We start from the raw sequence: 27,198 nt of genomic DNA, 5'->3' as shown, positions 1-27,198 counted from the left end.
TTAGCTCTCTCCCTTTCATTTAGGGTTCTTATTTCATGCTCTTGCACCTTGCTCCATATGGTTTGGGCCCTTTAGTCTGAATTGAACGGGGCACAGGTAGGTGAGTGTTCCCTCTCCTCCAACCAAGAGACACTAAACACAGATCAAGTGGAGAGGGCAGAGCTGGAGAAAGCAAAGAATTAAGAGTTCAGGAGGTGGTGGTGGTGGCCATCGTGCATAGGCAGGACTCTGTGTTTGGAAGTAGTGTCCATCTTCGTGCCTTTGTCACTTCCTCCTGGGGTTGGCTGTTGTGTTTGTGGCTGAGTGTAGTGCTTGTCAGTGGAGTGCTGTGACAGGAGGCTATTTTAATAAACTGTTGCAGTTTCTCGAGCGGAGCTGCATTGCGTTGGCATCCCTCTTCACTGCTAATGGAGCGTGCGTGGCTGGGTGTGGGCCGCCGAGGGAGGCACTGAGCTCGCTGGGGGCTGGGGAGAGGGAGGCCGTGTGTGAGGTGCTGGGGGGCCTGCCTGCCTCGTCTGGGAGTGCTCCTGTGAGCAGCAGCCAGACCGGGGGAAAGGGTGGCTACACCCTGGGCGCCAGGTCCCTGCCCTGGAAGTGCTGCTGGCATCGACACTTTCCGAGCTCTCTTTCTTCTTCTCTTTCTATTCATAGCACGGCAGGCAGGCTTGTGTGTATGGCCAGGGAGGAAAACTTCCACTCGCCCCTGTGCGTCCCATAAACAAAAAAAGAAATGGAACCAGAAAAAGAGTGTGCGGGCCTTAGAGAAAGAGACTGAAACCAAAACACAGAGAAGAAGGCGCAGCTGCTTTCCCCAAGGCCTTCTGGGGCTCCCTCCCGCCCGACAGCCCGCCCCGGAGTCAAGCCTTTATTTATTTATTTTTCTGGCTTAAAAAAAAAATTCTGTGTCTTCCTCAGTCCTAGTCCCCCTCACCCTCTTCAGATTTGCTGGGTGGCCGCTGCCAAATGGACCCGAGTGGGAGCCTGGAATGAAAAATTCATAACTGCTGGACTTTGCTTGTTCATTAGACGTGAACTTGTCGATTGGGCAAATTGTTTTTGGTCTCCAACTGCCGGGGGCTCTCCCCACCCTCTCGGCTTGCCAGGTTCCCTCCTCCCCTTGGACGCAGCCATTGGCTGCTCGAGGATGTCTCATTGCCAAATAGGTGGATCCTTCTCTCTCTCCCTCCCCCCCTTCCTCCCCCCCCCTTTTTTACTGGCTTTGGCACAAGCAAATGGATGGGGATTGAGCATGAAAGGGGAGAGAGAGAGGGAGTTTGAGAGAGAGAAAAGAAGCAAAAAAAAAAAAAAATCCAAAACCCAACCAGAGCACATACATACACACACAAACACACACACACACAACACACACACACACAGCCCCATCCCATCCACGTCCTCTCTCTCTCTCTCTCCCTCTCTCTCTCTCTCTCTCTCCTTCCCTCCCTCCCTCCCTTGCTCCCTCCCTCTTTTGCACGCTTCTGCCAGCGACGATCTGCAGCCGGTCCGAACTCGTCCTCTTCCCCGGGAATCTGCGAGCTCCCCCTTTGCCTGCGATCAGGCTCAGAGGCGGAGGAAGGCAGCTCGAAGTTTATACCCCTGTGCCGCTGCCAAAGCCGAAAGCCTTTTTCTTCAGCTGCCGCTTTTCCCCCTCCTGGTTTTTGTTTTTGTTTTTGTTTTGCACAGGGGTGGGGTAGGGCGTGTTGTGTGTTGGGGGGGGGGCGGGTGGGAGGTAGGTTTTGACTTTTAAATTTTGCATATTTTTCTTTTATTTATTTATTTATTTATTTATTTTTAACTGGAAGATGATGCGCAGGGGGTGAAACTGAAAAAATTTTTTTTGTTGGCTTTTGTTTACCTGGCGTGTGTGGTAACCAACTCGCTCCCTCTCCCTGCTTGCTATCCCTGACCTTTCTTTCTTTTTGCTCCTTTAAAAAAAATATTAATTTCCCCCTTCTGTGCAGTGGAGCATGGGTGGGGGGGAGGAGGGGGAAGGGTTTGAGAATCCACCCAAGCCCGGCCCCTATTCCCCAGAACACCAATAATAACCCCCTTTAAAACATTTACCTTCCTCCCCTGCTCCTCCCCCTCCCCCCTCCCCCCACCCGCCCCCAACTCACAACTCTGTTGAGTCCAGAAGCTCAGAATCGGGCGTTGGGCTTTGCCGGGTGCTTCAGATCAATGGTAATTATTTAATTTTTTCCAGTTTTATTTTTGTAAACAGAAATCAATTATTATTTAAACTTCAAACAAGCAAACAAGCAAAAAAAAAAAAAAAAAAAAAGAAGAAAGAAAAAAAGCAAAAACTGAGAGCCCGGCCCTCTGTCACCTGACTGAGTGGGAAGGAGGGTGAAGGGGTCAGTGGGGATGGGGCGCAGGATGCCCCACGTAGCTTTTAACCCTAATGTGGTTGATTGATACCACCACCTTATTTGTGTTAACAAGAAGCGTTTTCTTCCTTATTACTGAGATTAACATTAGTATTGGTGTCGATAACAAAGCTGAAATCACATATTTAGGGTTTAGATCTGATTTTTTAAATGCTGGGGTGGATGTTCCAGTCGGAGCAGGAGAAAAGAGAATGAAAACAGCCTGGGGAGGGGGAAGCCAAATCCGTTTCCTCGCTTGCTGGCTCGTGGATGTCATGTTCTCTCTTGTTGGGGGTGGCCAAAAACCTACCAGTGTCCGGGTGTGAGGCGGCCCCCGCATGCCCTGCGTGTGCGTCCACGGGCATTTGTGCAGACTGGACACTGTGCTGGGGCGAGCTGAGACGAGTTCGAGGCTGCGATAGAACATGGAGATGTCATGGGCGCGACAGAGCCTGGCGGGGATACCAGCAGCGTGTGTGTGTGGACGGCAACGTTGTCTGTGCGCGCGTGTGTGTGAGTGAGTGAGAGAGAGAGAGAGAGAGAGAATAGGTGTGTGCTCAGGCTCTGGGTGTCTCTGTCTGGCTGCTGAGGCTGAGATGGGAGCAAGCGGCTGGCTAGGCTGGTGGCAGCTCCAGACCACACTTTCCTAGAACAATCGCAAGAGAAAATTGTTGTGCGGGGGGCGGAGGAGGAGAAGGCGATTTTTCTTGTGCCCCCCTTCTAACGCTTCTTTTCTCCTTTTCTCTTTCCCCCTCACCCCGTCTTCCCCTCCTCCCGTCTTCCCTCGCCCCGCATGCTCCCGGCTTGCCGCCTGCAGGATGAGTTCCACCCGTTCATCGAGGCGCTGCTGCCTCACGTCCGCGCCTTCTCCTACACCTGGTTCAACCTGCAGGCGCGGAAGCGCAAGTACTTCAAGAAGCACGAGAAGCGGATGTCGAAGGACGAGGAGCGGGCGGTGAAGGACGAGCTGCTGGGCGAGAAGCCCGAGATCAAGCAGAAGTGGGCATCCCGGCTGCTGGCCAAGCTGCGCAAAGACATCCGGCCCGAGTTCCGAGAGGACTTTGTGCTGACCATCACGGGCAAGAAGCCCCCCTGCTGTGTGCTCTCCAACCCCGACCAGAAGGGCAAGATCCGGCGGATTGACTGCCTTCGCCAGGCCGACAAGGTGTGGCGGCTGGACCTGGTCATGGTGATTTTGTTTAAGGGGATCCCCCTGGAAAGTACTGACGGGGAGCGGCTCTACAAGTCGCCCCAGTGCTCGAACCCCGGCCTGTGCGTGCAGCCACATCACATTGGAGTCACAATCAAAGAACTGGATCTTTATCTGGCTTACTTTGTCCACACTCCGGGTAGGTTGCTCTCAATCCCTCTTTTGCCCACCCCATTTTATTTTACTTGCTGGCATTTGTTCTGTTTATTGTACCTCTTCTTTCCAAACGATACATGCATAGACGCGATGGGCCTAACTGGTGCGCCCGTCCTGCTGAGGCCTGAAGCACGTTTGATGTTCCCTTTTCCCTTCTGTTTCCCTCCACTCTCTCCATTCTTCCTCCTTTGCTCATTTGCCGTGTTACTGATTTTCATGCATCTCCATCTTTGGAGGACTCATCTTACCCAAAAGACGCTGCAGGTCCTAGGACTGGGGCCAGGATGCCCCAGAATTATCCACGATGGTGAGAGTTTGTGATGAACACCACTACCACAAAAAAAAAAAAAAAAAAATCACTCCTTGCTCTGATTTAAAATGAGTCAGAAGAAGTATTGGGGGGCAGGTACTGGTTTTCCTGCAGCGTCCCCTCAAGTCCTGGGGAAACGCCAGATTTGGCACAAGCAGGGTGGGCAGCGGTTCGGTGGAGAGAGGGGCGTGTAATACCCCCGGATATGAGACAGAATGAATAGGAAAGAGGAAAGAAGGCAGAGGCGGGCAGCTTCTGAGGCCCAGATGCCCAGGCGGGAGCTGTTTTGGCTGGGATTTGGCTGACGGAGAGGAGAAAAGTCATTCAATTTCACAGAGAGTGAAAATGAGCACGAGATTCCTTGCGCTCTTACCCTGCACTGTCCCTTCCCCTTCGCTTTTTAGCTGAAGTGGCGAGACCCCCGGATGGATGCCCGCAGCCCCCATACCTCTGCTGGGGGGCGGAGAGGCTCTCCCCAGCATAGGCATGCCAGGGAGTGGGCCTTGCTGCGGAAGGAGTCTTAAAGAAACAAACAAACAATCAAAACTCTGTAAAATCTCCTTTTCCTTTTGTGTTCCAAGTAGTTCCAGCTCTCCTCTTTGCTTTTCCAATTTCACCCTGCATTTTGGGTTGTGTGGTTCAGTTCTCCTCCTCTTTTCCTTTTTTTTTTTTTTCCCCTACCCTTTCCCTTTTTATAATTTCTTTCCGCTTTTGTTTTCTTACAAATTGAAACAGAGATGGCTGGTTAATTTTTAGCCTCCACTCAGCTACGCCCAATTTACTGCCGCCTTTGAAACCTAAACGGGCGGCACTCTGTGATTAAGCAAGGCAGAAGTGTGTTTACATTATGCCCAACCAACTTGTAATGAGAGGGCTACCAAACCTTTCTCTCTCTCTGTGTTTTTTTTTTTTTTCCTTTCCACCATTCCAGTATTTCCCCCCCTTTTTTCCCCCTTCTTTCTCTCTTCATGCGAATGTAAGAGAATGTGGCTTAACTTCAACTCTAGTGAATGTTCTTTCCCGCAAATATGTGTGTGTGTGTGTGTGTGTGTGTGTGTGTGTGTGTGTATCTTCCTTCCTGTTCATTCACAAAAAAGAAAAGCAACTCACTTTTCTGCTGTGGTTACCCCCTTGCCTGTTTGGGATGTTGGGAGGAGAGGTATGACTTAATCCAGAAAGGAAATTTTGGGGCACTTTCAGCATTGCATCAGCGGTGGGATTAGAATCACTGAGAGTTTCTGTGTTGGAGAACTCTGGGGAGGAAAAAGTGGTATTTGAGGCCTCTCTTCGTGCTCATTCTCTCATTCTGAGAGGTGGCTTTGGTAGTTGGTTGGAGGCAGTGGATACCCCCCACCACTCCTGTTGTACCTCCCTCCATGGATCTTTCTAGGCCTGTACCTGGCCCTGTGTGACTATCATGGCCCACTCACGAAGAATGACCAACTGCCGGTCCTCTTCCTCGTTCATCCTTTTTCTTTCTGGAAAAGAGACCAAAGAAAAAATTAAAAGTTACTCCCTGATTCTCTGTTTACTCAGCAAATCAGAGTGGGGAAGATGTGTGCCTGGTGGTATTGGAAGTGGCTTGGGGCAGACTTGGAACCTTGAGCTTGTGTCTGTCAGATAGCTCCTCCGAGAGGGGATTCTGCACCTTCCGATTTTGGAACTAGGGCCTCTAAGATGAAATTAATACTCATTTTCCTTTTGAGCCGGCTTCCTCCTACCTTGCTCTGTAGCTGGATCCCTGTAGCTGAGCTGTTTCCCTGGCTTCTCTTATTTTAGGCCAAATTTTTGACTGCTGCCAGCATGGGGCTGAGGTAGGATGAAGTATGTGTGATGGAGACCATTTCCTGACCAGCCACCTGGGTCCTGGGCTGACCAGGCAGGTGTCAGGAGAAGGGAGGCGCCCCCACTTGCCCCCTAGCCATAATGAGATGATTTGCCCAGGAATATGAGTAAATTCATGCCCCATTGCATGCAGCCATGGCCACCTCTGTCCCAGCTGAGGCCGAGTTCCTTGACAAAAGCTGAGTGGAGAACTGAGGATGTTTTCTTATAATTTGTCTATAATTCAAGTCCCTGAACTCCAGATAGTTTCAGTGAAGGTAGGATTTTTGTTGCTGAAATTGCTTTAATTCAAGGGTGCCTTACTGAAGGAGTGGGGGTGAGTTGGTGAGGTAGGGGCTACCAGTGGGCCTTGGGTAAGTGGCCTCGAGATGGCATGGAGTGGGCATGGCTTTCTCTCTAAGCCACTCCAGTTTGCTAGAAAATGTCTTCTCCTGGCTGAGCCCCCAAACAGTGTCAGTCCAATAGCACGACGTTCCTTCTCCATGTCCATGCAAAGACATACTCAGTAGGGTGCCACTTGTTCCTTCCTTCCAGTATAAACTGGGGTTGAGGGCTGGGCTGGCAAGGGCTCAGACAAGAGGTAGGTTGGACTCTAAAAGAAATGCTTTCCTTCCTTTCAAACTGGGCTGAAGAACCTGATCTGGGCTGAACTGGTGGTGCCAGGTTTGATGACAAGCAAAGTTGACATGATGGTAAGCATGGGGGCATGGCTTCCCCTCCAGGCACCATTGTCATCTGTCATCCATGGCCCTTGTGGGCGCTTTTTTTTGTCCCACATGAAGCTTTAGGAGGTGGCATGGTTGAGAGGGACTAAAGGACGTGTGTGTGTGACATCAGGAGCTCCACTCCCAGAATACGCGGTCCTAAAAGGCCACCCAGAGTGTTTTGCACCCTTCATGAGGGTGGCCTTCCTGCTGGGAAGGAATGTCGCTGTGTGTCTCTTCCGTTTAGGAGGGGACGTTGAGGCAGAGCAGGGTCAGAGAGCACTGCCACGGGGAGGAGGTAGTACATTCCTGCCAATGTCCTTCCATCCAAAGGGGGTGTCCCAGGGCAGTGGCTGGAGGCAGAGGGGAGCCTGGGGCCAGGAGGAAGGATGCTTGTGTGAGGAAGGATGGCGGAACTGGTCTGGAAGCACAACTAGACTATCTCCAAAGCTTCTGCAGGGGTCTGGAGGTAAACTGGCATCTTCAGACCCTCCTTAACCTAGGCCTCGGTCCTAGGAAAGAAAAAAAATCTGAAAGTAATAAAATGCTTTACTGAATGGAAATGTCAGCTTCTCCCCATCAGATCCCTCCAACAGGCCCACCGTGGAGGTCCATGAAGTCCAGGTATTCTTTTCTTTATCTCCGCTTTTTCATTACAGAGAAATTTACACATAGAAGGAACCCCCATCACCAGTGCCGACTTATGGCCAGTCTCAATTCATCCACAGCCCCTGCTGCCCACCTTTACACTGGGTTGTTTAGGAGAAAATCCAGGCATCATAGCTTTTCATTTGTAAATATTTCTGTACATGTCTGTAAAGATAAGGACTCTTGAAAAACGTAACCGCAATATCACTATCACACCTAAAACAATTTCTTTAGTATGGTCGGATAGCTGGTCAGTGTTCACATTTCCCTAATTATCTCCTAATTTTGTTTGTCTAGATCAGGATCCCACTCAGGTCCATGCATTGCAGTGGGTTGCTCCATCTTTCAAGTCTTATAATCTCTAGGTGGTCCTCCTCCTTCTCTTTCATCTTGGTTTCTTTCCTGGCAGTTTCTGGGTTGTTGTTGTGGAAGGAACCTGATGGTTTATCCGGTAGGGTTTCCCTGTTTGGACTCTGCAGGCTGTGTTCCCCTGCATTCTTCAGTGTGCCGCTCTGAAAGGAGATTCTGCCTCCCTCCTCACCTCCAGGTCCGGGGATAGGTGGGCCTTACCTGTTGCAGGAAATGGATTAGCACCTGAGGATTTGTCTAAGTGAACTTTTTCAAGTGCAAGGTTGCCCTTCTCAGTATAAGAGCTTCATGGTTTTTGCTGTCTGCTTCAGGACTTGGGGCTTTGCGGTGAGCACTGGTTTTCTGGTCCAAGGGAGGGCTCCACGTCTGCGTCCTTCCTCAGCAGTGGAAGGCATTGCTTCGCCATGTCAGCCCTGCCAAGATGTGGCTGATGCCGGTGATGTCCCCCAAGCCTTTGCTGGATGCCTGGCCCGTCTGGTGGCTCTGGTGTGAGTGCACGGGGGTGGCCACAGGCATACCAGCCACCATCTCCGGAGGCCTAACTCCTCCTGAGGCCCCTGTACCACCTCACCCATGCCTCTTTTTTCTAGGCCCAGAAATGCCGCTGGTCTGTGTTTTTGAGGCAGCGCCATCTGGTGCCAGGGCTGTTGAAGACTGCAGGGCCTAGTTACCAGATTCCTAAAATTAGCAAGATATACCAATGTGAGGTTAGATGCCTTTTAGAGCAACCCAGAAGAGATGTCACTGTTGTTCGAGAGTCAGCTTTGGTCATTGTAGGAGTCTTCTGTTCACCTAATTCAGAAGTTGGTTAAAGGGATTAAACCAGCTAATACGTAAAGATACTGGCACATAGCAGAAAAGCAGTGGACGGCAGCTGCTGCAATTCCAATTGTTATGATTCCGTGAGCCCAAGGATGTCTCCCTGTCACCTTTACCTGTTGGTACTATTTCTGCCTTAAGGGATGAACTAAGTGAGAGCTAATTTTTCTGTAACATAGCAGCGTTTCAAGTGCTGAAGACAGGGCCCATGGTTCCTTTCCACCCCTCTTCCCAGGAAGCTGTCCGTTCTCCAGGCCAAACGCTGCCAGTCTCTCACGCCTCCCACATTTGATACGGCTCCTTGCGCACTTGCCATTTTGGTCATCACCCTCTAGAGGCCCTCTGAAACTGGAGCGTTCTGCATTGGACAAGGAAAGTCCAAGTTTGATCAGATCCCATGGTAGCTACACGATTTGCTGGGCCTTCCAGCTACATAATTTGCAGGGCCCAGTGCAAAACGAAAATGAGGGGTTCCTAGTTCAAAATGATTAGGAATTACAGCGAGACAACAGTTAGATCATTAAACCAAGCACAGGGTCTGTGTGACTGCCCAGGTCACATACCCGAGAGGTCTGTCCAGGCTACATTTGCTCTGTTCATGTGACATGGGGTGGTGTAAAAGGGTGATGCGGCTCAGGCTGGCTTCGGAGGGGGCATGACCCAAAAGAGGAGATCAGAAATACTCAGACCCACTCCTTGGGCTGGTCTCGTTCTGGGACTCCCTTGACCACCTGCTCTCATCCCCTTTGTCTGTAGCTTGTCTGTCCAGCCAGTCAGGGGTCCCCACTGGCTGTGATGTGCAGGGCGGGTCTTGGTGGAGTGCTCACTCTCATGGTTGAGTTGGAAGCTGTAGCTCAAGGAAAAAAAGAACTACCTTTGTCTGAGCTTGAGCTGGCAGAGTTCGGCCCATGAATAAGCTGGAGGGGACCTAGGAGCCCAAGCATGGTGACCAGCTGTGCTCCACTGCCCACCCAGAGGAAACAGGGCCACTCTGTAGCAGGAGAGCTGGGGTCCAGATGTACAGAAGGACTTCCTGAGGATTCAGTTTACTTTTTGGCATTGCCAGAGGATGGTTGAATTTCCTTTATTCATGAAATACGTACGCATTTGGTGAACCTACTGTGAGCAAGGCCCTTCTAAGAATCAGAGACTCCTGCATGTGGCCTGCAGGGTTTGGGTGAAGGCCTCCTGATAACTTCTAGAAGACACCGTCCTATAGATGTGAACGAACAGTGATCTATGCAGGAGGCGAGGGAAGACCCAGCAGAGCTTCATCAGGAGCAGCTCCAGGTGGGCTGTGAAGAAGGAGGCAGGACCCATCTTAGCCACCTTCTAGAGTTGCAGGGACCCAGGGTGCTGAGGAAGGGTAGGCCAGAGGGGTAGAAGGCTGTGCCATGGTCTCTCTCTGTTCTTGCGTCCTGCAGCTGCTGGGCAGAGAGGGTACAGCTAAACATTTCCCTTTCTGCCCTGGGAAGAAGGTGTCTCCCTCCCCACCCCTTTTTCTCTTTGCCCCGTCAGTCCCACCCCCACCCCACCCCCCTGTCTCAGGAGCTGCCACGCTTCAGTTATTTTATCCTTCAGTGTCCGATTCAGAAGTCCTTTCAAAGGCCCCAGCAGTGTCAGCGCAGTGCTCGCACAAAAGGCCTCTTTGATTTCTTGTTTGTTTTCATTTGCCAGCAGAGGGGGAGGGGGCAGGAGAGAAAGAGCTTCTGGGTTTTAAAATTTTTATTTGGGTTGCTTCATTCTCAGAGGAGTTGGCTCCCTGGAACTCTTTTCTGAGTTAGGGGCTCAGAGGCAGGAGGTAGCCTTCTGGGGAGAAGGCTGGGTTGGGGTGTGGGCACTGCCTCCTGAAGCAAGAGGAGGAGGTTTGGGGGATTAGGATACAGTCATTGATTCACCTTCAGATGTCCTGTGCTAGGCCTGAGGGTAAGAAGGGTCAGGTTGGAGCCCTGCTGCTTGTGTAGAGAAAGGTCTTAAGTGCCTGACACCAAAGGACATTCCCCTGTTAGCCGCATCCCTGGCAACGGCCTCTCACAGCTGTAGGATTTGAGTAGTCCTGAACCTTGACTTTGCCGTTTTCCCTTTATCATCCCAGATTCTGCCGTTTCCCTCTTGCTTGGAGGGGAAGGGGGTGGGGGTCCTTTTAACATGCACACTCCTTGGAAATTCTTGGCACCTTGAAATACGGGCTGTGGCTCCCCTCTCCGTCAGGGAAGTGGAGGGGTGAGAGGTCTACCCCGCAGCCGGGCGTCCTGCCGGCACTGGTACGCAGGCCAGGGAGGAGACCCTGTCCTCCCAGGGCTTGCTCTCTCACCCCGCGCCTCTTGTCTCCCCACGATGGCTGGCTTGTGAGACGCTGCAGCATGGGTGCCGCTCCCAGAGGACCCAGCCCATGGCTCACGGAGGACTCTGAGGGCAGCCCGGTCCTGCCTGAGGAGCAGGGAGCTGAGGCTGAAAGGAGATGGAGGACCACCGGTGCTTGTGGTTTGGGACTAGAGACACGGCGACCAGCGCCTGTGTGGGTGCAAACTTTAAGCACATGTGGGCACGCCCTGATAAACCAGTAAGAAGGGGTGCAGCCTGTTGGTTGTCGCGCCCGTGTGGAGGCCTGACTGCAGGGGCTGGGGAAGAGAGTGCCGGAAAGCGAGGCTTGGGCAGGTGGTCACGGGCGTCAGCAACAGGGAAGTGTGCCCACTGGGTGAGGGGGGCTCCGCAGGGCCTGGTTGGCAGACGGAAGGAGGAGGCTGGGGGGCTGAGAGATAGATAAATATAGCTGATGGCATTTCTCATGATAGGTTTTTCTTGGCACTGAGGGCACCGTGGCAAACAGTACGACAAACGCCTGGCCCTGCAGGCCGCCGTCGCCATTTTAAGCATGTTTGAGCAGAAGAGTTGTTGGCATTAGAAAAGGGTCCCAGCAGGTGGAGGGGCTGCAGCAGGGGGGTTTGGCTGGACTGGGCCTTACTGCCCTGGGTACCTGGGTTCCTTACTTTGTCTGTATGGATACCTAATATCTGATTTTCTGGCCCTTTGGGGATTTAAAAAAATATTTTGGGGTTGGCCTTTGTGGGCCTGTCTCCCAAGTGACTTGTCCCCCCACCAGCCACCGTGGCCTGTTGGTGGTGGGGGTGTTCTGGCTCTTCTCACTTTTGATGTCTTAATGATGACACGGCATGCCACTGCCCCAGGGTCAGGGACATTTTTTTTTTCATTTTTATTGGATTATAGTTGATTTACAATGTTGTGTTAGTTTCAGGTGTACAGCAAAGTGAATCAGCTATACATATACATATATCCACTCTTTTTTAGATTTTTTTCCCATATAGTTCATTACAGAGTATTGAGTAGAGTTCCCTGTGCCTCATTTGTTATAAATTTGGGGGACATCCAATAACTTAAGAGACACTCCTTTGTCCAGGTTCCAAACAATTTTTTGTTCCCGGTCGGTGGAGGAGAGGGCACACCTGTGGTCTCCATCCCTTGCTTTAATTCCATTTTTCCATTGAAGGCCCAATATGGCCGAGGCACTGTGTTAAGTCCTGTTCGTGTGTTAACCACCCAAATTCTCACATTGATTCTAGTTTTAAACCCACATTCCCGGCTGTGAGCGTGTGCAATAGAGTGACACACACAGGGGTGTTTGTGTGTAGTGAGGAATTGGTGAACCAGACTCGAGGACCTGGGAGGCTTCCTGGAAGATGACCTGCTTGAATTGCACCTTGAAAGACAGTGAGGAATTAGTTCGTTTTTGTCAGCTGGCTGAGCCTTTTCAGCTTGCCTTGAGCTGATTCCCTCCTCACAATGGTTGAGTGATATAGGCAGGGCAGGTATTATTATCCCCACCATACACAGAAGGGAACCCGGTACAGAGGTGTCAGGGCGCTTGGGTCACACAATCAGTTTCCTGCAGAAGGACCCCAGGTTTCAGGCCACTGAGCACCTTGGCTTCCCTCCATGGGCCTTGCCATTCCTTGAACTTCATGGGGATTGCTGGCCTTGGGGGAGTCTCAGAGGAGAAAGCGAGCAAGTCCCCGTGGTCTCCGTTGCTCTCTAGGAGCTGAGACAGAGTGGCTGGAGCCTAGCCTGTGACTCAGCTCAAGGGCTCCCCCAGCTGCTGAGCATGTGGGGTGGAAACAGCAGTCGGGAACCTGGCCTGTCCTTGACACTGGTCTCCCTTCCCGCCGGCCAGCCCCCTGCCTCTGACCTGAGGGGCAGCATGCTAGCGTAGACCGGGGAAGCTCGGCTGGATGCCCCCACCCTGCTGTGGCCAGCTCAGCTTCTTGGCACCCCATCCTGGAGCGTGGGGAGGGCAGGTAGAAGTGTGCAGGAAGTCCAGGTGTGCGGTCAGGCGGGCTCGGCTGGATCTTGGGATCCCTGATCCTTGCTCCGTCACGCCTTTTTCCTGGGAGTCTGCTTGGAATTGCAGTTTGAAATAAAAATGAATGTAATTATCCTAATTAACCAGATGATCGCTGGAAGTTTTGCAGTAATCTGCTCTTCATTGCCTTTTATGCTCCCGAATTCATGTAGACTCTCATTCTTACCCCTTTCTTAAAGTTTGAAAACTTTGGGGCTGTGTATATAAAAACTCTTCCAATATGCTGAGGGGGGCTGGGTTGTGAGAGAGGCTAGCTTACTGCTGGAGATTTTCCTGTTTCCATGGCTAAGAAGATAGGGACTTGACCTCTTAACCATTGAAATCAGGTCCCATAGAGCAGGGTTTCCCAACCATGGCGCTGTTGACTTTTGGGCCAGATCCTTCTGTGTCATGGAGACCGTCCTGTGCATTATAGGGTGGTTAGCAACATCTCTGGCCTTGACCCACTGGTTGCAACCCACCCCACCCCTCCGCCCCATGTGTGACAACCAAAATATTTCCATACATTTCCAAGTGTCCCTGAGAACAGAATTGCCCCAGCTGAGACCCTCTGGCCTGTAAGAAACAGAGCGATTCAGACAGAATGTACCCCAGATTCACCTCTTGCCTCTCTTCTAGTTTAGGAACTTATTTACGTTTTCTCACATGGCAACAGAACCTCAGAGCCCTGGCTGTTCCCCTGCATGTCCTGTTCCATTTTCCCCTTTCTGGGCGGAAGGACCCTGGGCTGAAACCGTCTGGGGGCTCCTCTCCCCTTGGGAATCATGAGTCCCCCTCTGAGTCTCCCACTGAACATCCCTCTTGATGTCTTGCATTATGGTCTCTCTGTGTGCCAGGGCTGCTGTTCTGGGGACTGGAACAGGGGATTTACTACTCAGCTGACCCAGGCCTATGTGGTGAGCCATTGACCGCATCAGGCCCACCCCAGACCCCAAAGAACAGCAGACATTTGTTTCGGCAGCATGGGAAGCAGAGATCAGAAGTGTCGCCTGAGCCTCAGCACTACTCTTTTTAAAGGATGTTATTTGATTTTCCTTATTACGGTAGTAAAACGCACTCTTTATTAAAAATTCAAACAACAGAGAAACGTAAGAGACAGGCTCCCCAAATCACCCTCCTGCACCAGAGAGAAACTTACTTCCCAGATCCATGTAGGTTCTTCTAGTTTTTTCATCAATTGACTTTTCATCAAACAACTTTTAAATACAGAGATATCTATCTTAAGAGCAGATGATATGTTTGGGCTAATTGAATTGGCTCCATTGAGTGCCATTGTGGTCTTAAATTTTCCTATCCCCTGCCCATTCCACCTGTGTCCCCCATCACCCCAGGTGCAGAGCCCATGTCCCTCTACTCTTTTCCCCTGAGGTGACAGTTTCTCTTTGTCCTTCCTGGGAGCAGGGTGACCAGCAGAGCACGTGCTGCTGTCTGAGCAGCCAGGATCCTGCTCTAGGGCATTCCTGCTGGCAGCGTAACCCCGATGGCGGAAGTCAGGGCGCCACCGAATCTCCAGATTCCTTCTTCCTGTCTTGTCCCTGCCCCTGGCCTAAAGAGAACACTTCCGTCTGCCGTATCTTTAAGCCCGACACAAAAGGGCCCTACCAAAGGCACAGCTACCACGGGGTGATGAGGGAAGGAGGAGCCACTGAGAAGTGGCCTGCTTGACTGTGCTGGCTTGGCCCCAGTCCTTGCCTCTTTCCAGCTCTTTCCTGGAGGGCCAGGGTGCTCCTCTGTGTGCGGCCAACCCTCTGCCAACTGGCCTGGCGTCCTGGAGGCTTTTCTAGACCCTGCAGGCTCCTTCCAGGGGTGACTGCTGCTGCTCTTTTCCTTTCTTGAAATGGAGAGTGTCCCTTAGCCTTCCAGGATTTATCCCTTCATAATTCTTTGTGTCGGGCTTAAAGATAGGCAGACAGAGGTGTTCTCTTCAGGCCAGGGTCAGGGACAAGACGGGAAGGAGGAATCTGGAGAGAGCTTTGCAGCTGGGTCTGATGGTCTAGGGGAGGCTGCAGATGACAGTGGGAGTAGGGTGACACCTGGTGACTCTTCTCGACTGGGTGGAGTGTGCAGAGACATCAGGAGACCCCTGGAGGCAGGCCTACCGAGTGCAGCCCTTGGGGAGTGTGTCCTTATTATGCCTGCAGATTATATCCCCATTAGTGCATAATTATTATGTAATGGGCGTTATTGCATAATGGCAGTTATATAACACGTGGCCCAGAATACGGAGGGGGGGGCATGTAATAAGTATATATCCTTTGGCTATAAATAGTTACCAGCCCTGCACTGAATCTGTGGTCACACCAGAGCCACCTTATAAATACCCAGCGCTGGGCTATAAATTTCTGAGCCGTGATGTAGGCAGGCGCGCGATACCTAGTTAGGGAGTGGTAGGAGGGACCCGCAGCCCCACCCAGCCACATGACGTCATTGTTTCTGTAGTAACGAGATGGCTCCCTGGGGGACCAAATGAAAGGAGGCCTTTAAAGGGAGGAGGCAAATGGATAGAAAGCTTTGGGGGGGGGTTTGCCAAACCTGGGGCTGACCGGGTGGGGTCCCCTGTGCAGAGGACTCCCAGGTGTTCAACCAGTACCAGGGCAGAAAATGCCATTTCCTTTCATGTCCTCTTTAGAGGGTCTCAGGTCCTGTCCCTGTGTCCAGAAGGTCATGTGAGACTCAGCCGAGTGTCAGGGTTAAAAGGGGAGTCAGTGGTGTCTCCCCATCCTTCCATCTCCCAGGTGATCTCTCCTTGGCTCTGGGGCCACTTGCTGAAGGGGAGTTGAATGTGTGCACACCGCAGCTCTGCACCCCAGTAATGTCCTCCCCAGGGTGGGGCCATTTCTCCTAGCAGACGTTTTAGGTCAATTTTGGCCTTAGTAATGTAAGAAATATGTGAGCAATTCGGCTCATGGCTCAGAGAGCCTCGTGGAAGTCATGGCTGTGGGAGATGGTGCCCGGGAAGAAAGAGGAGACAAGGATAATATTTTGGTCCCAGAAGAAGCTATAGGGTAGGATGTAATCTTTTCAGGTGTGTGAGCGGTGGTTTCATATAGGGCGGTGAAGAGCTACTGTTCACATCCCTGAGGGTAGAGGAGGAAATGTTTTTTTGTTTTTTGGCCACGTGGCATGTGGGATCTTAGGTCCCTAACCAGGGATCGAAACTGCACCCCCTGCTTTGGAAACACGGAGTCTTAACCACTGGACTGCCAGGGAAGTCCCGAGGAAATGTGTGGGTTTTTTTGCTTTTTTTAAAAAAATAAATTTATTTATTTATTTTTTGGCTGCGTTGGGTCTTCGTTGCTGCACATGGGCTTTCTCTAGTTGCGGCACGCGGGGCTACTCTTCGTTATGGTGCACAGGCTTCTCATTGTGGTGGCTTCTCTTGTTGCAGAGCACGGGCTCTAGGTGCTCGGGCTTCAGTAGTAGTGGCACGCTGGCTCAGTAGTTGTGGCTCACAGGCTCTAGAGGGCAGGCTCAGTAGTTGTGGCACACGGGCTTAGTTGCTCCATGGCATGTGGGATCTTCCCAGACCAGGGCTCGAACCCGTGTCCCCTGCATTGGCAGGCGGATTCTTAACCTCTGCACCACCAGGGAAGTCCCAGAAATGTGTTTTGATGGTAGGTAGAGGGATTAAAGTTAGTTGGGAGGGAGGGAGGGAGGGTGGGTGACCTACTTGTCCCAGTTTGCCCAAGAGTCTCCTAGTTTCAGCACTGAAAGTCCCTCTTCCCAAGAAAGCCCTTTGTCCCCTGACAACCAGGATGGTTGGTCATCCTAGAACAGCAGTTTTCAACCAGGGGCAATTTTACCCCTCAGGGAACATTTGGCAATGTCCATAGATGCTTTTGGTTGTCACAACCAGGGGAGGGTGCTGTTGGCATCTAGTGAGTCAAGGCCAGTGCACAGGACATTCTCTCAAGAAGGAATCACCTGGCCCCTAATGTCACCATAGATCTTCCTCAGCCTACAGTGGGGTTACATCCCGATAAACCTGTCATAAATTGAAAATACTGTAAGTCAAAAATGCATTTAATATACTAACCTACATCATAGCTCAGCCTAGCCTAACTTAAACGTCCTCATAACACTTCCATTAGCCTACAGTTGGGCAAAAGCATCTAACCCAAAGCCTATTTTATGATAAAGTGCTGACTAGCTCACGTAATTTATGGAATACTGTACTGAAAGTGAAAAACAGAGTGATTGTATGGGTGCAGAATGGTTATAAGTGCATCGGCTGTTTACCCTCCTGACTGCCTGGCTGACTGGGGGCTGTGGATCGCTGCTGCTGCCCAGAATCACAAGGGAGTATCAGAGTCTCATACTGCATATCGCTAGCCCAGGAAAAGATTATAGTTTAAAAGTATTTGAAGTATGGTTTCTAGTGAATGCGTGTTGCTTTGCACCACGTAAAGTCAAAAATTGTGAGTCAGACCATCAGAAGTCGTGGATTGTCTGTAGTGGTGAGACCGAGAAGCCCTGCCTTGGAGGTGCGTGAGCAGAACCTGCGTGTCTCTCCTTACGACGGCCATCCCTTGCCTCTGCTAGCGGAGGCCCCCAACCCCTGCCGGGCCTCCCCTCTGAATTTCTTGCAGCTCTATTTTCCATGTTTTGATTGGTTGTGAGTAGGGTTCTGGGGCTGGGAGACCTTTTTTAGGGAATCATGGGGCTTCTGAGAGGGTCTTTTGCCCTCTCAAAGCTCCGAGTCCCTTTGCAGTTAAGATAGTGCTGAGAGTAAGCCCCACCTGGCGGTGTGGCACTGAGTGGATCTTTTGCCTGTTATTAAAAAACTAATAGTAATGAAAGAATCATTAAAGAGCGATCCCTTATTGCCTACCAAAGAGTTTCCGAGAGGCAAGACGTGCTTGCTCCCCCCGTCTTTCAGGCCAGCTCTTCCCACATAGACCTGAGCAGGCCACGGCAGCCTCTGGGCCATGGGGCCCCCTGAGTGTACCAGTCCCAGGATGAGAATTTGTTTCCACAAAAGTCCATTTCCCAGACTCAGCAACCAGGGCCGGTCTCTGCCACCCAAAGAGACTTCACAAATGGAACAGATGAGGGAGCTGAATTCTATTCTGGCACGTGGAGTTTACAGAAATCTGGATTCTCCCTACCTGATATCATTTATAGCAGATTACATTTTGCACAGCATACGTGAAATATAATCACAAGAGTATAGCAAACTCTTTCTTTCTCACCTTTGTTTAGTGCCTGTTTCGTTTACTACCTGGCTGCAGTTTACTTGGTCCCCTCTGGCCCTGACACCATGCATAATGTGGCCAACTGGGTCATCATTACTGCTGACCTGGGACAGGGCCCACAGATGATGGCCAGGATGGTGGTGCAGTGGTCTGGTCTGCACCAGGGAGTTAGCCAGAGCAGGAGGATCAGCTGCCTCTTGTGTGTGTCAAGCCCAACTTTTGAGTTTGGACTTGGGATTGAGACAGCTAATGAGCATGGATGGGAAAGCAGGGCCCATGGGTTTGCAGGCAAGTCCTGCCTGCTGTGCCAAGGGGAACTCTGTGGGGAACAGTGCTGGCTTCGAACACAAAGGCCATTGCTCCATGGAATAGTAATCCTCAGGGTATTGCCAACCCGAGAGATATGGCCAAATGAGAGGCCCCTGCCCCAAGGATAGGCCAGATTTCTCTCACTTAATTCATGGTATTGTGGTTTATAACGTGGGCCCAGAATACAGATCTCTGGGCATAGTTTCAAATACATGCATTTTTAAAAAAATTAAACAACACACACACACACACACACACACACACACACACACACACACACACACACACACACACACACACACACACACACACGGTCTGCTCTAGCCATGCTGCTACCCAGGAGTGTTCCTGGCCACGTGGGACAGTAACTGAGGATGATGGTCCTGAAGCCACCGTCTAATATTAGATTTTGAAACTCAGAGATTCATTAATATAATTACTCAAATGCCAGCCTGGCTTGGCAAGGCCTCTTGAATTGTGTTCCTCTCCAACAAAGCACTCTGGCTGCAGGGATGCCCCTGGTGAGCCAGAGCCCTACTCCCTGGTTTATGGATGGTGGTTGAAGGCATGTGTTGGCTTCCTCAGTGCACCCTCCCTGGGAGAGGCGGGGAATTCCCACGGTGCCAGGTCCTGCCTTTATGCATCTTGTCGTGAGACGGGCACCTCTGGAGAGTCTTCAGTAGAAGTGAGCAGTCAGCTGGGCAAGGCCCCATTTGAATGCAAGTTGGACCCAGGCTTGGCTGAGGGCCGGGTAATTTTGCTCCCCTATGACACTTTGCACTTAATTTTGTAGGTTTCTTTTGCTAGGCTGGAATCTTGGAACTGGGACTATGTTTTATCTGCCTTGGCATCTGGCTCTCGCCCAGTGTATAGTTTTATACAACCCCATAAACCCATTTTGAATATTGAGTTACCTTCAGATGGGAAGCAGCCGACAAGACAGCCCATCCCATCCTTGAGATGATGCAAAGGCATGAAATGGCATAAAAATCAGAAATGGGGCTGCTAAACGAAAGGAGTGGAGCAGGGCAGAGTGGCTGGTGTGCTTTCTGAGTGGGCATCATGAGGAGAGAGTACGGACAGATGAGGAGTGATGGACGCTTCTGGAAGGCTGGAAGGAATGTGGCAGGCAAGTGGGAAGCTGTAGGTTAATTGATTGAAAGGGACTTGGTTTCTCAAATTTTTTTTTTCCCCTTTTTGAGAATGGGAATGAGGTGTCAGGAAAATGGGGAAAGAGCAGCCCTCTCCCTGGTCCCCTTGTTAGACGGGCCACTGCTGGGTGGGTCACAGGCTCCAGCTTAGCTGGTCCCACCTTCACTCATGCCTTCCCTCTGTCTCCTTGGCTAATCCTGCTAGATAGAAGGGGCAAAACATACGTGCCCCCCCCCAAACCCCCACCTCCGCCAGCCCCCAGCCCACCCGTGAGGGGAACTCGTCCCACGCCAGATCCTCCCCACCCCGCTAGCCTATCAGATGCCCTGTGGCACAGGTTGGCAGGGAGCAGCCCCAGGGCATGGAGATTGTTTGCCTTTTGCTCAGGGGTTCCGCCTCATCCCCTCCCCTTTCCCCAGAAGCCCTGGCCTCCAGGCTCCTCATGTGGCTGTGGATGCAGACACGTGGCTGGCTCTTCCTTCCCTCTCTCTCCTGGGGACCCCTCTGGCCCAGGCCTCCTGGGTTGAAGATGGCTGCCGTTCCCCAGCTGGTGTATATGCTCCCAGCTCTGGTGGCTAGATTTGGTTCTTAGCAATGAATTATTAAAGGAACACGAACAGTGCGTTTCTCATATACTCTCACATGCACAGCCACTTCTCTGAGCCGATTCTGTGGTCGATTCTGCCGCTGCTGCCCCTTCACTTGCCTCAGACCTTAGTGTCGGTTCCACTAGTTTTGGAGTGAATTCCCAGCTCTCCTCTCTCCACCTTAAGAATCTCCAGTCAGCCACTTCCTCCCTGGTCCTGAACCTCTTTCCTCTGGCCCCCTGTGCCTGTCCTTGACTTTCTTGAAGATCTGCTTTCCCTTCCAAAGTTCTTGTCAGTGGAGGGGTGGCCTGGTGCCCCAGTAGTCTTAGGAGTGTGGTGTGCAGGAGTGTTGCAGTGTGACAGGGGTTTGGGGGTGTCGCCCTCTTTCCTGCTCTGTGTCCTTTGGCCTGGAGTCCGCCTGAGCATGAAAGTTCCTGAGGCGGAGGCCTGCCTGGCTCAAGCGAACACGCATGCGGCTGGACCCGCAGGGCTGTGGTTTGCCATCACCTCATTATGCTCTGCTACGATTTGGGGAGAGAATCACGTACGTATGGTCTCTCATCCATCTACTGTTTTAAGAAAGGCATTTTTCTGGTTATAAGACCAGTGCCCATTCCATCATAAAAATACCAAATAAGCACAAAGTCTACATAAATAAAAATTATCAAAATTCTACCACTTAACCACTAATAGCCTTTTGTTGCATTTTTTATACCTATTCATGCACATATTTTATTTTTTAAAAATTGGAGTTTATGATAGAAATACTTTGGGGTGCTACTTATAAAAAATTTTTGCATTCTACCATGTCACAATTTTTCAAAAAATACTTTGTGGTGGTTTACCATCTTATTATTAGCTGCATTGTCCCTAATTCTCAACATTTCTAGTGACTTCTATCCTCTTTTCATTTTGGAAATAAGAAATTACCTTTTATTATAAATGTAATATATGATTATTTTTAAAAAATACAAACATGCTTTTTGAACAGCTCATGACACTTCAGTGTTCCAGAGTTGATGTAATCCCTCATGTGTGGAGGCCTTTAAGTTGTAAATTCTGCTGGTATGGACATCCGGGTGCACTAAGCTTTGTAGCTCTGTTTATGAACTTCAGACAAGGCTTCCTAACAGTTGAATTATCAGGCATAGGGTGTAGACTCTTACAAAGACTTGTCACATATGTTGTTAAATTGCTGCCCGGAAATTTCGTGCCCACGGATGGCATGTGAGGGTCCATCTCACCACATCCCCAACTGTACACTGTGCTACCCAGCACCTCAGAAAGACACTACCATCATTTGCACACGTCACGCACATATCATGTACATATCACATGAGGATGTGCTTTTTATGAACCCACATCCCATCCCTGTCATAGGTGTGTGTCCACTGCATCAGCTCACACGTCCCCTGATGGGCGCGTGTTATCTTCCAATGAAAGAGCTAATCTTGGACATCACCCCACACACTCACATCCTCCAACCTGCATTTTTTTGTGAGTCTGAGATCCCCTCTCCCAGGCCTCTCTCTGTTAGCACTGCTAGAAGGGGAAGGTTTCTGAGGGCCTCAGGCATGGCAGTGTCAGTTCTCTTGGGCCAGGAGCTGGCAGGGGAGCCTGGGGACTGCCTGGCAGTGAGCAGGTGCTGGCCATGGCATCTTAATGGCAGCAGCCCCCCAGCACCGCCGCCCATGGTGGCCACCAGCAAGTGCCCCAAGAGTTCCTGAGGAAGCAGCTGTTGCCCATCCCTGAGGCCAGCCCCACTGTCTGCCACCAGGACCCTGGGCCTGTCTGGTGAAGTGCATGTCCTCCTATGAGTGGAGGGGAGGCTAAGGGAGGGTGAGCTCTGCCCTCCAAGCTGTAGACTCTGCCTTCACTCACACACACACACACACACACACACACACACACACACACACACACACACTTTCACACCCTGTGCCCCAGAGATGGCATCCCCCAGGGGTATCATCACACATCCGGAACACACAGCTCCTTGCGTCCTGCCCCAGGGCCAGGGCCATCTCCTTCCCTAAAGCCCCTAGGCATAGGTATGTGAGCATGCTCTTGTCGGGCTCAGTTCCCACTGGCTCTAGTCACATGCCTTTGCGTCTGCATGTACACACATGTGTATTCATTCACTTCGAACCCTTCTACATCAAGGCTGCAGTGCCTTGGGCCCCTTCTACTTGATGCTCCATCTTGCCCAGAACTTAACTATCCTCGGGCCCTGTGAGGTAGGAACTTCCGTATGACTCCTGAGGCCCAGCGGGAAGCCTGTGAGGTGCAGCAGTGGAGGGGTTCTGCGGGACAGGGAGAGGCAGTAGAAGCCTTTCTCCCTCTTCTTGCGGTGGCAGTGCCAGGCGTCCAGTGCCTAGAGGGCCCGTGGTCATACCATCGTGGCACGGACTCTTGTGTTTATGGAGCTTGGTTCGTTTTTTAACTCTGCGGGTGTTCAGCATGTGTTACCCTGTGAGTGTCTGTGCATGTGTAGCCGAGTGTCAGGAGGTGGGTATCTGTGTACTAGTGTGGGTTGGGGTGTGTGTGTAAATGTCAGTGCGAGTCACACCCCAGGGACGTACGAGTAAACTTGGAGGGTCATGAGGTTCAAACTCTCATTGCTCCCATGAGGACACAGAAGCCTAGGGAGAGTGCAGTTACCTGCCCCCAGTCACCCAGTGAGTACCCAGGTCACCCAGGGGCATGGCCAGCCCAGACTCCAGGCTCTGAGCCCCTTGGGCCTGGAGTGAGCATCTGAGTCAGTGGTGTGCTTACTTGCTGCGAAGTATCATGCCCTTCCAGCCCTCTCAGCAGCTAAGCAGCTCCTATCTGGGGCTCTTTGTGAACCTGCCTCACTATTAATCTACCTGTTAGTAAAAGAGATTACAATTGCTGTAATTATAGGGCGCTGCGGCTCCACCATCAGGAGCAGAGCTGAGTGAGAGGCGAAGGGTGGGGGGAGACCAGCCCCACAAGAAGCTGCTATTAAAAGCCCCATGTTTTGATATGGTGCAGGGATAATAGCCCTTCCTGAGGGGATGGGCAGGTGGGCTGGGGTCCCACTAAGGCTCTGGCATGACATAAGGAGGTCATCAGGGCTGAGGACAGGGAGGGCAGAGGAGGCCCTCAGGCACCCTGACCTCACAGGCCCCGTGCTGAAGGGATGGGCCTTTGCAGGCACAGAATGCAGGAGATGTGGTGGCAGTTAGGGTGGGACAATAGCTCTCTTCTTAGGGGGCTCTACAGCCACCACCTCCTGTTGATTGGTGTGGACACATAAGTACCTGGTCTGTGCTGGCATGGGTCCAAAGCTGTATGTGACATGATCCTGGGAGGACAGGACGCGGGTGATCATAAAGCATGGGGCTTCTCAGTGGGGGCACTTCTGCCCCCAGGTGACTTCTGGCGATGTCTGGAGACCTATTTGGTTAACACTGCATGGGTGTGAGGGGTGGTCACTACTGACGTTTAGTGGGTTAGGGCCAGGAATGCTGCTAGCTGTCTTACAATGAATGGCAAAGTCCCGCAGCAGAGAATGATCCTGTCCCAATGTCAGGGGTGTCATAGCCGGGAAACCCTGACCACCGCAGCGGAAAGTGATGGCAACGGGCAAGTCAGGACAAAGGAGGGACCCAAGGACTCCCTGGTGCTGCATCTGGAGACCTCCGCCCAGGGTGCTTAACAGGTCTGTCCCTGGGGAGGTAGGAGAAAGCAAATCCCAGGCTGACAACCCCAGTGTGTTTACCCCGTGGTGGGTGTCAGAGGACTGGAGGCCATGGGCACTCGTGTCCATTCCCCTCCCTTTTCTGGCAGGCCTTTTCCTCCTCCCGCAGCAAGAGCTGGACTCGGATTGGGACACTTGCCCTTGCTCCCCCCTTTCATGTCCTCATTGCCCACCAAGGCACCTGGGAGTGAAGGGCTCAGACCCTCTACCTCAGTTTGAGCCTCATAGGCCTCTCTGAGTGGGAGGAGGCGAGAGGAAGGTGTGCAAGGATGGGAAGGGCTTGAACCCTCCGGTTCCCATCCTGCAAGGACACTGGCCACATCCTGGCTTCTCCAGAAAGCACATCTGGCCCAGCTTCCCCTCTGAGGCATGGAGCAGAGCAGGACAGAGGCCCCTCATCAGTAAACTGGAGTTTGCTCTTTTCTGGATAGGCTTCTCCACCATTTATTCCTGTCCACAGAAAGGGCAGTACTGCCCCTTTTCCACTTTTGATTCCAACTTGGGCCCCTTCCAAGGTGCCCCTTGGGAGAGAGGACAGGATGGTCGAATAGGAGGCATAGTGGGGAGTGGCTTGCGGGTGGATGTGGGCTCTCGGTCCTGTATCTTAGGGTATGTGCACTGCTTGCGAGCAGGCTGGGCGGTGTGGCTCCTGTTGCCCTCCCAGCCCTTAGGCTGCTGTGTCTCTGTTTTCCGCAGACAAAGCACAGAGATTTTCGGCTGTTGTGAGTTCTGTGTTTCACACCGAGTCCCTAATAGTGGAGTCGCTTAGCCTTTTTCCCCCTTTTTTTGCCTTGACAGCTCCAACCTTGTAATTTTACCTTCTCCCGCCCCGTGTGTTCCTTTTTTTCCCTCTCCCCTTCCTGGGGTTTTTGCTGCTCATCGCTGGGAACCCCCTTTAGGAGGGATCGCTCCTGACAAGAGGGGAGGGGCTTCCTGTCAAACATTGGGGGTTGATGTTTTGTTTCGTAAAATGTCTGTAAATAGGCTGTGAGGCGATGATTCTACACGGATCCCTGTGCACCAGAGTGCCTTTTTGTGTCTGTGCACATCTCCACGTGTGAATGTCAGGAGCAGAGAGAAAGGGAAGAGAAGGAGAGGAAGAAGGAGGAGAGAGGAGAGGGATGGCTTCTGGGGGCCCTGGGATGGCTCTCTTCCTTCTGGGATATTGTCTTGGTCCAAATCACAGGCCCTTATCAGGAGAGGGCCCAAGACCCAGACCCTTAAGGGGCCAAGAAGAACATCAGAAAAAGCCACTGCCTGCCACAGTGGCCCTGGGCCAACTGTTCAGAGAGCTGGGATGGGATGGGGGCCCATCCTCCTCTCTAAGGCCATAGGTCTGGAACCTGACCTTGAAGTTCAGGTATCCAGGACTCTTAGGCCCTGAGAGGTGGGTCCTGGAGGGAACTATTCTCAGCATCAACTGATCACTTTAGATTCTTGGGAGCAATGTCATTCTGCCACCCATGAATGGGAGCCCGTTGTTCCCTGGACATGAGGCTGTCTCTTAGGTAGTACAGTCTGCAAGGCCACTCCTGTTCTTCTTTTTTTTTTTTAAAGTAAAAATTCTTGTTGCCTTATTAGATCAGTCCTTTTTTAAGCTTCAGGTGGCTTACCTATCCCAGGAGTTGACTTACAGCAAGCTCACTAAAAACCCTGGTTTACTTGACTTTATAAACTTGACCACATCCTTTTCCCCGCCATCAGCCTTCCAGACCACGGAATGCTCTGCATTTCAGCTGTTCCTCAGCCGACACCCTCCCTGAATCCATTTTGAGTTGTTCTTCCCCAGCCCCGCTAGAAAATGTCGGCTCCGACTGTACCATGCTCGTGAACAAAGGTGCAGAACGATTTTGGCTGCTTCGTCCAGGAAATAAATTCCTCTCTGGTGCCAGAAACCATTGAGTGGTGCCATGTGTTGAGCTCCAGGGCCCAGCACCGTGGGCAGGGCTGTCGCTCAGGGTGAGGCGGGTGGAAGCATGGGATCAGGAGGCTCTGGGGATGAGCGGCTTGCTTCCCACACATCCCACGTGACTTGGTCAAGGACCTGATAAGTTGCCACTTGGCCTCCTCTCCCAGGCCTGGCTTTCCACATGCAATTGCCTGTGGTCTGGTTGGTCCCTCAGCCCACAGAAGATAGGCCCCTCTCTCTACCCTGAGGCATCCTGGCCCCTTTATTTCCATGCACCTCGCCTGGGTCCTCTTGGCTCTGTCTGCCCTGTAAAAGTTGGTTTTCCTGGGTCTGCTCATTCTCCTCTTCTCTTCCTGCACTCTCACCTGTAATTGCTGATGCGACTTGTCGGCGTCACTGAGCCCCATCTCATTTAAGTCCACGACAGTCTGATAACACTAGATGCTGTTATAATCCTTGGGTTATGCCTGGAAGCCCAATGCACAGAAGAATCTTGCTGTAGGCCTTGCACTAGGGAGTGGCAGCTTGGGGCCCATTCCCTCTGTGCACTGTCCCTCACTGCTGATACCCCTGGCATATCTTAGATCTGATTTCTCCAAACTCTTCTTTCCAGCTCCTAGGCCGACATCCAGTTGATACCCCACCCTGTGTCCATAAGTGACCTCACCACACTCCCAGCTCCCCTCTTTTCTCTCTGTTCCATGCCTAGTCTTGGTTGGGGGTGTCACCAGCTCTCCAAGCTCATGAGCCCTCACAACCAAACCACTGTGGCCCTGTGGTGGCTCCAGAGTGTCTCTGCCTCTTCACCACTGTCATTTTCCGAATTCAGCTTCTTCTCCTCTCTTTTGGACTTGTTTTATATCGGGTTATAATTCACATAATAAAATTCACTATTTTAAAGTGTACTAGTCAATGGCATTTACCGCATTCATAATGGTGTGCAACTATCACCACTATTTAATTCCTGAACAGTTCCATCACGCTCTGCCCCAACAAAAGACTCCCATACCTATTAACAATTTGTCCCAATTCCTCCTTCCTACCAGCTCCTGGAAACTACTAGTTTGATTTCTGTCTCTATGAATTTGCCTGTTCTGGACATTTCGTATCAATGGAATCATACACTATGTGGCCTTTTGCGATTGACTTCTCTCACTGAGCATAATGTTTTCAAGGTTCATCCACAATGTAACCTGTGTCAGAACTTCATTCCTTTTTATAGCTAAATAATATTCCATTGTATGGCTATTACCACATTTTGCTTATCCATTCTTCTGTTGATGGACATGTAGATTAATTCCACTTTTTGGTGGTTGTGAATAGTGGTGCTATGTGCATTTGTATACAAGTATTTATGTGGACATATGTTTCTGATTCTCTTGAGTATACACCTAGTAGGGGAATTGCTGTCTCCTGGAGTTTTGTAACCACCTTCAAATTGGTAGCTGGTCACACTGTCTCCCAGGGGTGCCATCTTCTTAGGTGGGCACACAGGATCTCTGACAGGCCTGTACTGG

At 51.4% G+C, this 27,198-nt stretch overlaps 1 protein-coding gene across 6 annotated transcripts in view; it reads left to right on the top strand.

Moving 5' to 3' along the window:
• NFIX (nuclear factor I X) overlaps nt 1-27,198 on the top strand; it is a 98,605-nt gene that overhangs the window by 24,930 nt on the left and 46,477 nt on the right. For 3 of the 6 annotated variants that reach the window (XM_082455237.1, XM_082455239.1, XM_082455236.1), the window contains one exon: nt 3,184-3,715. In XM_082455237.1, coding sequence (XP_082311363.1) covers nt 3,184-3,715 — 532 coding nt within the window. Of the gene's footprint in view, nt 1-1,776; nt 2,182-3,144; nt 3,716-27,198 lie in introns of those variants that run through there. The other 3 variants (XM_082455238.1, XM_082455241.1, XM_082455240.1) reach the window with 3 other exon arrangements.

The sequence above is a fragment of the Balaenoptera physalus genome, assembly GCF_965194825.1.
Source record: "Balaenoptera physalus genome assembly, chromosome: 3".
NCBI lineage: Eukaryota > Metazoa > Chordata > Mammalia > Artiodactyla > Balaenopteridae > Balaenoptera > Balaenoptera physalus.
The sequence above is the reverse complement of the archived record's forward strand: the minus strand, read 5'-3'. Positions and strand labels throughout refer to the sequence as shown.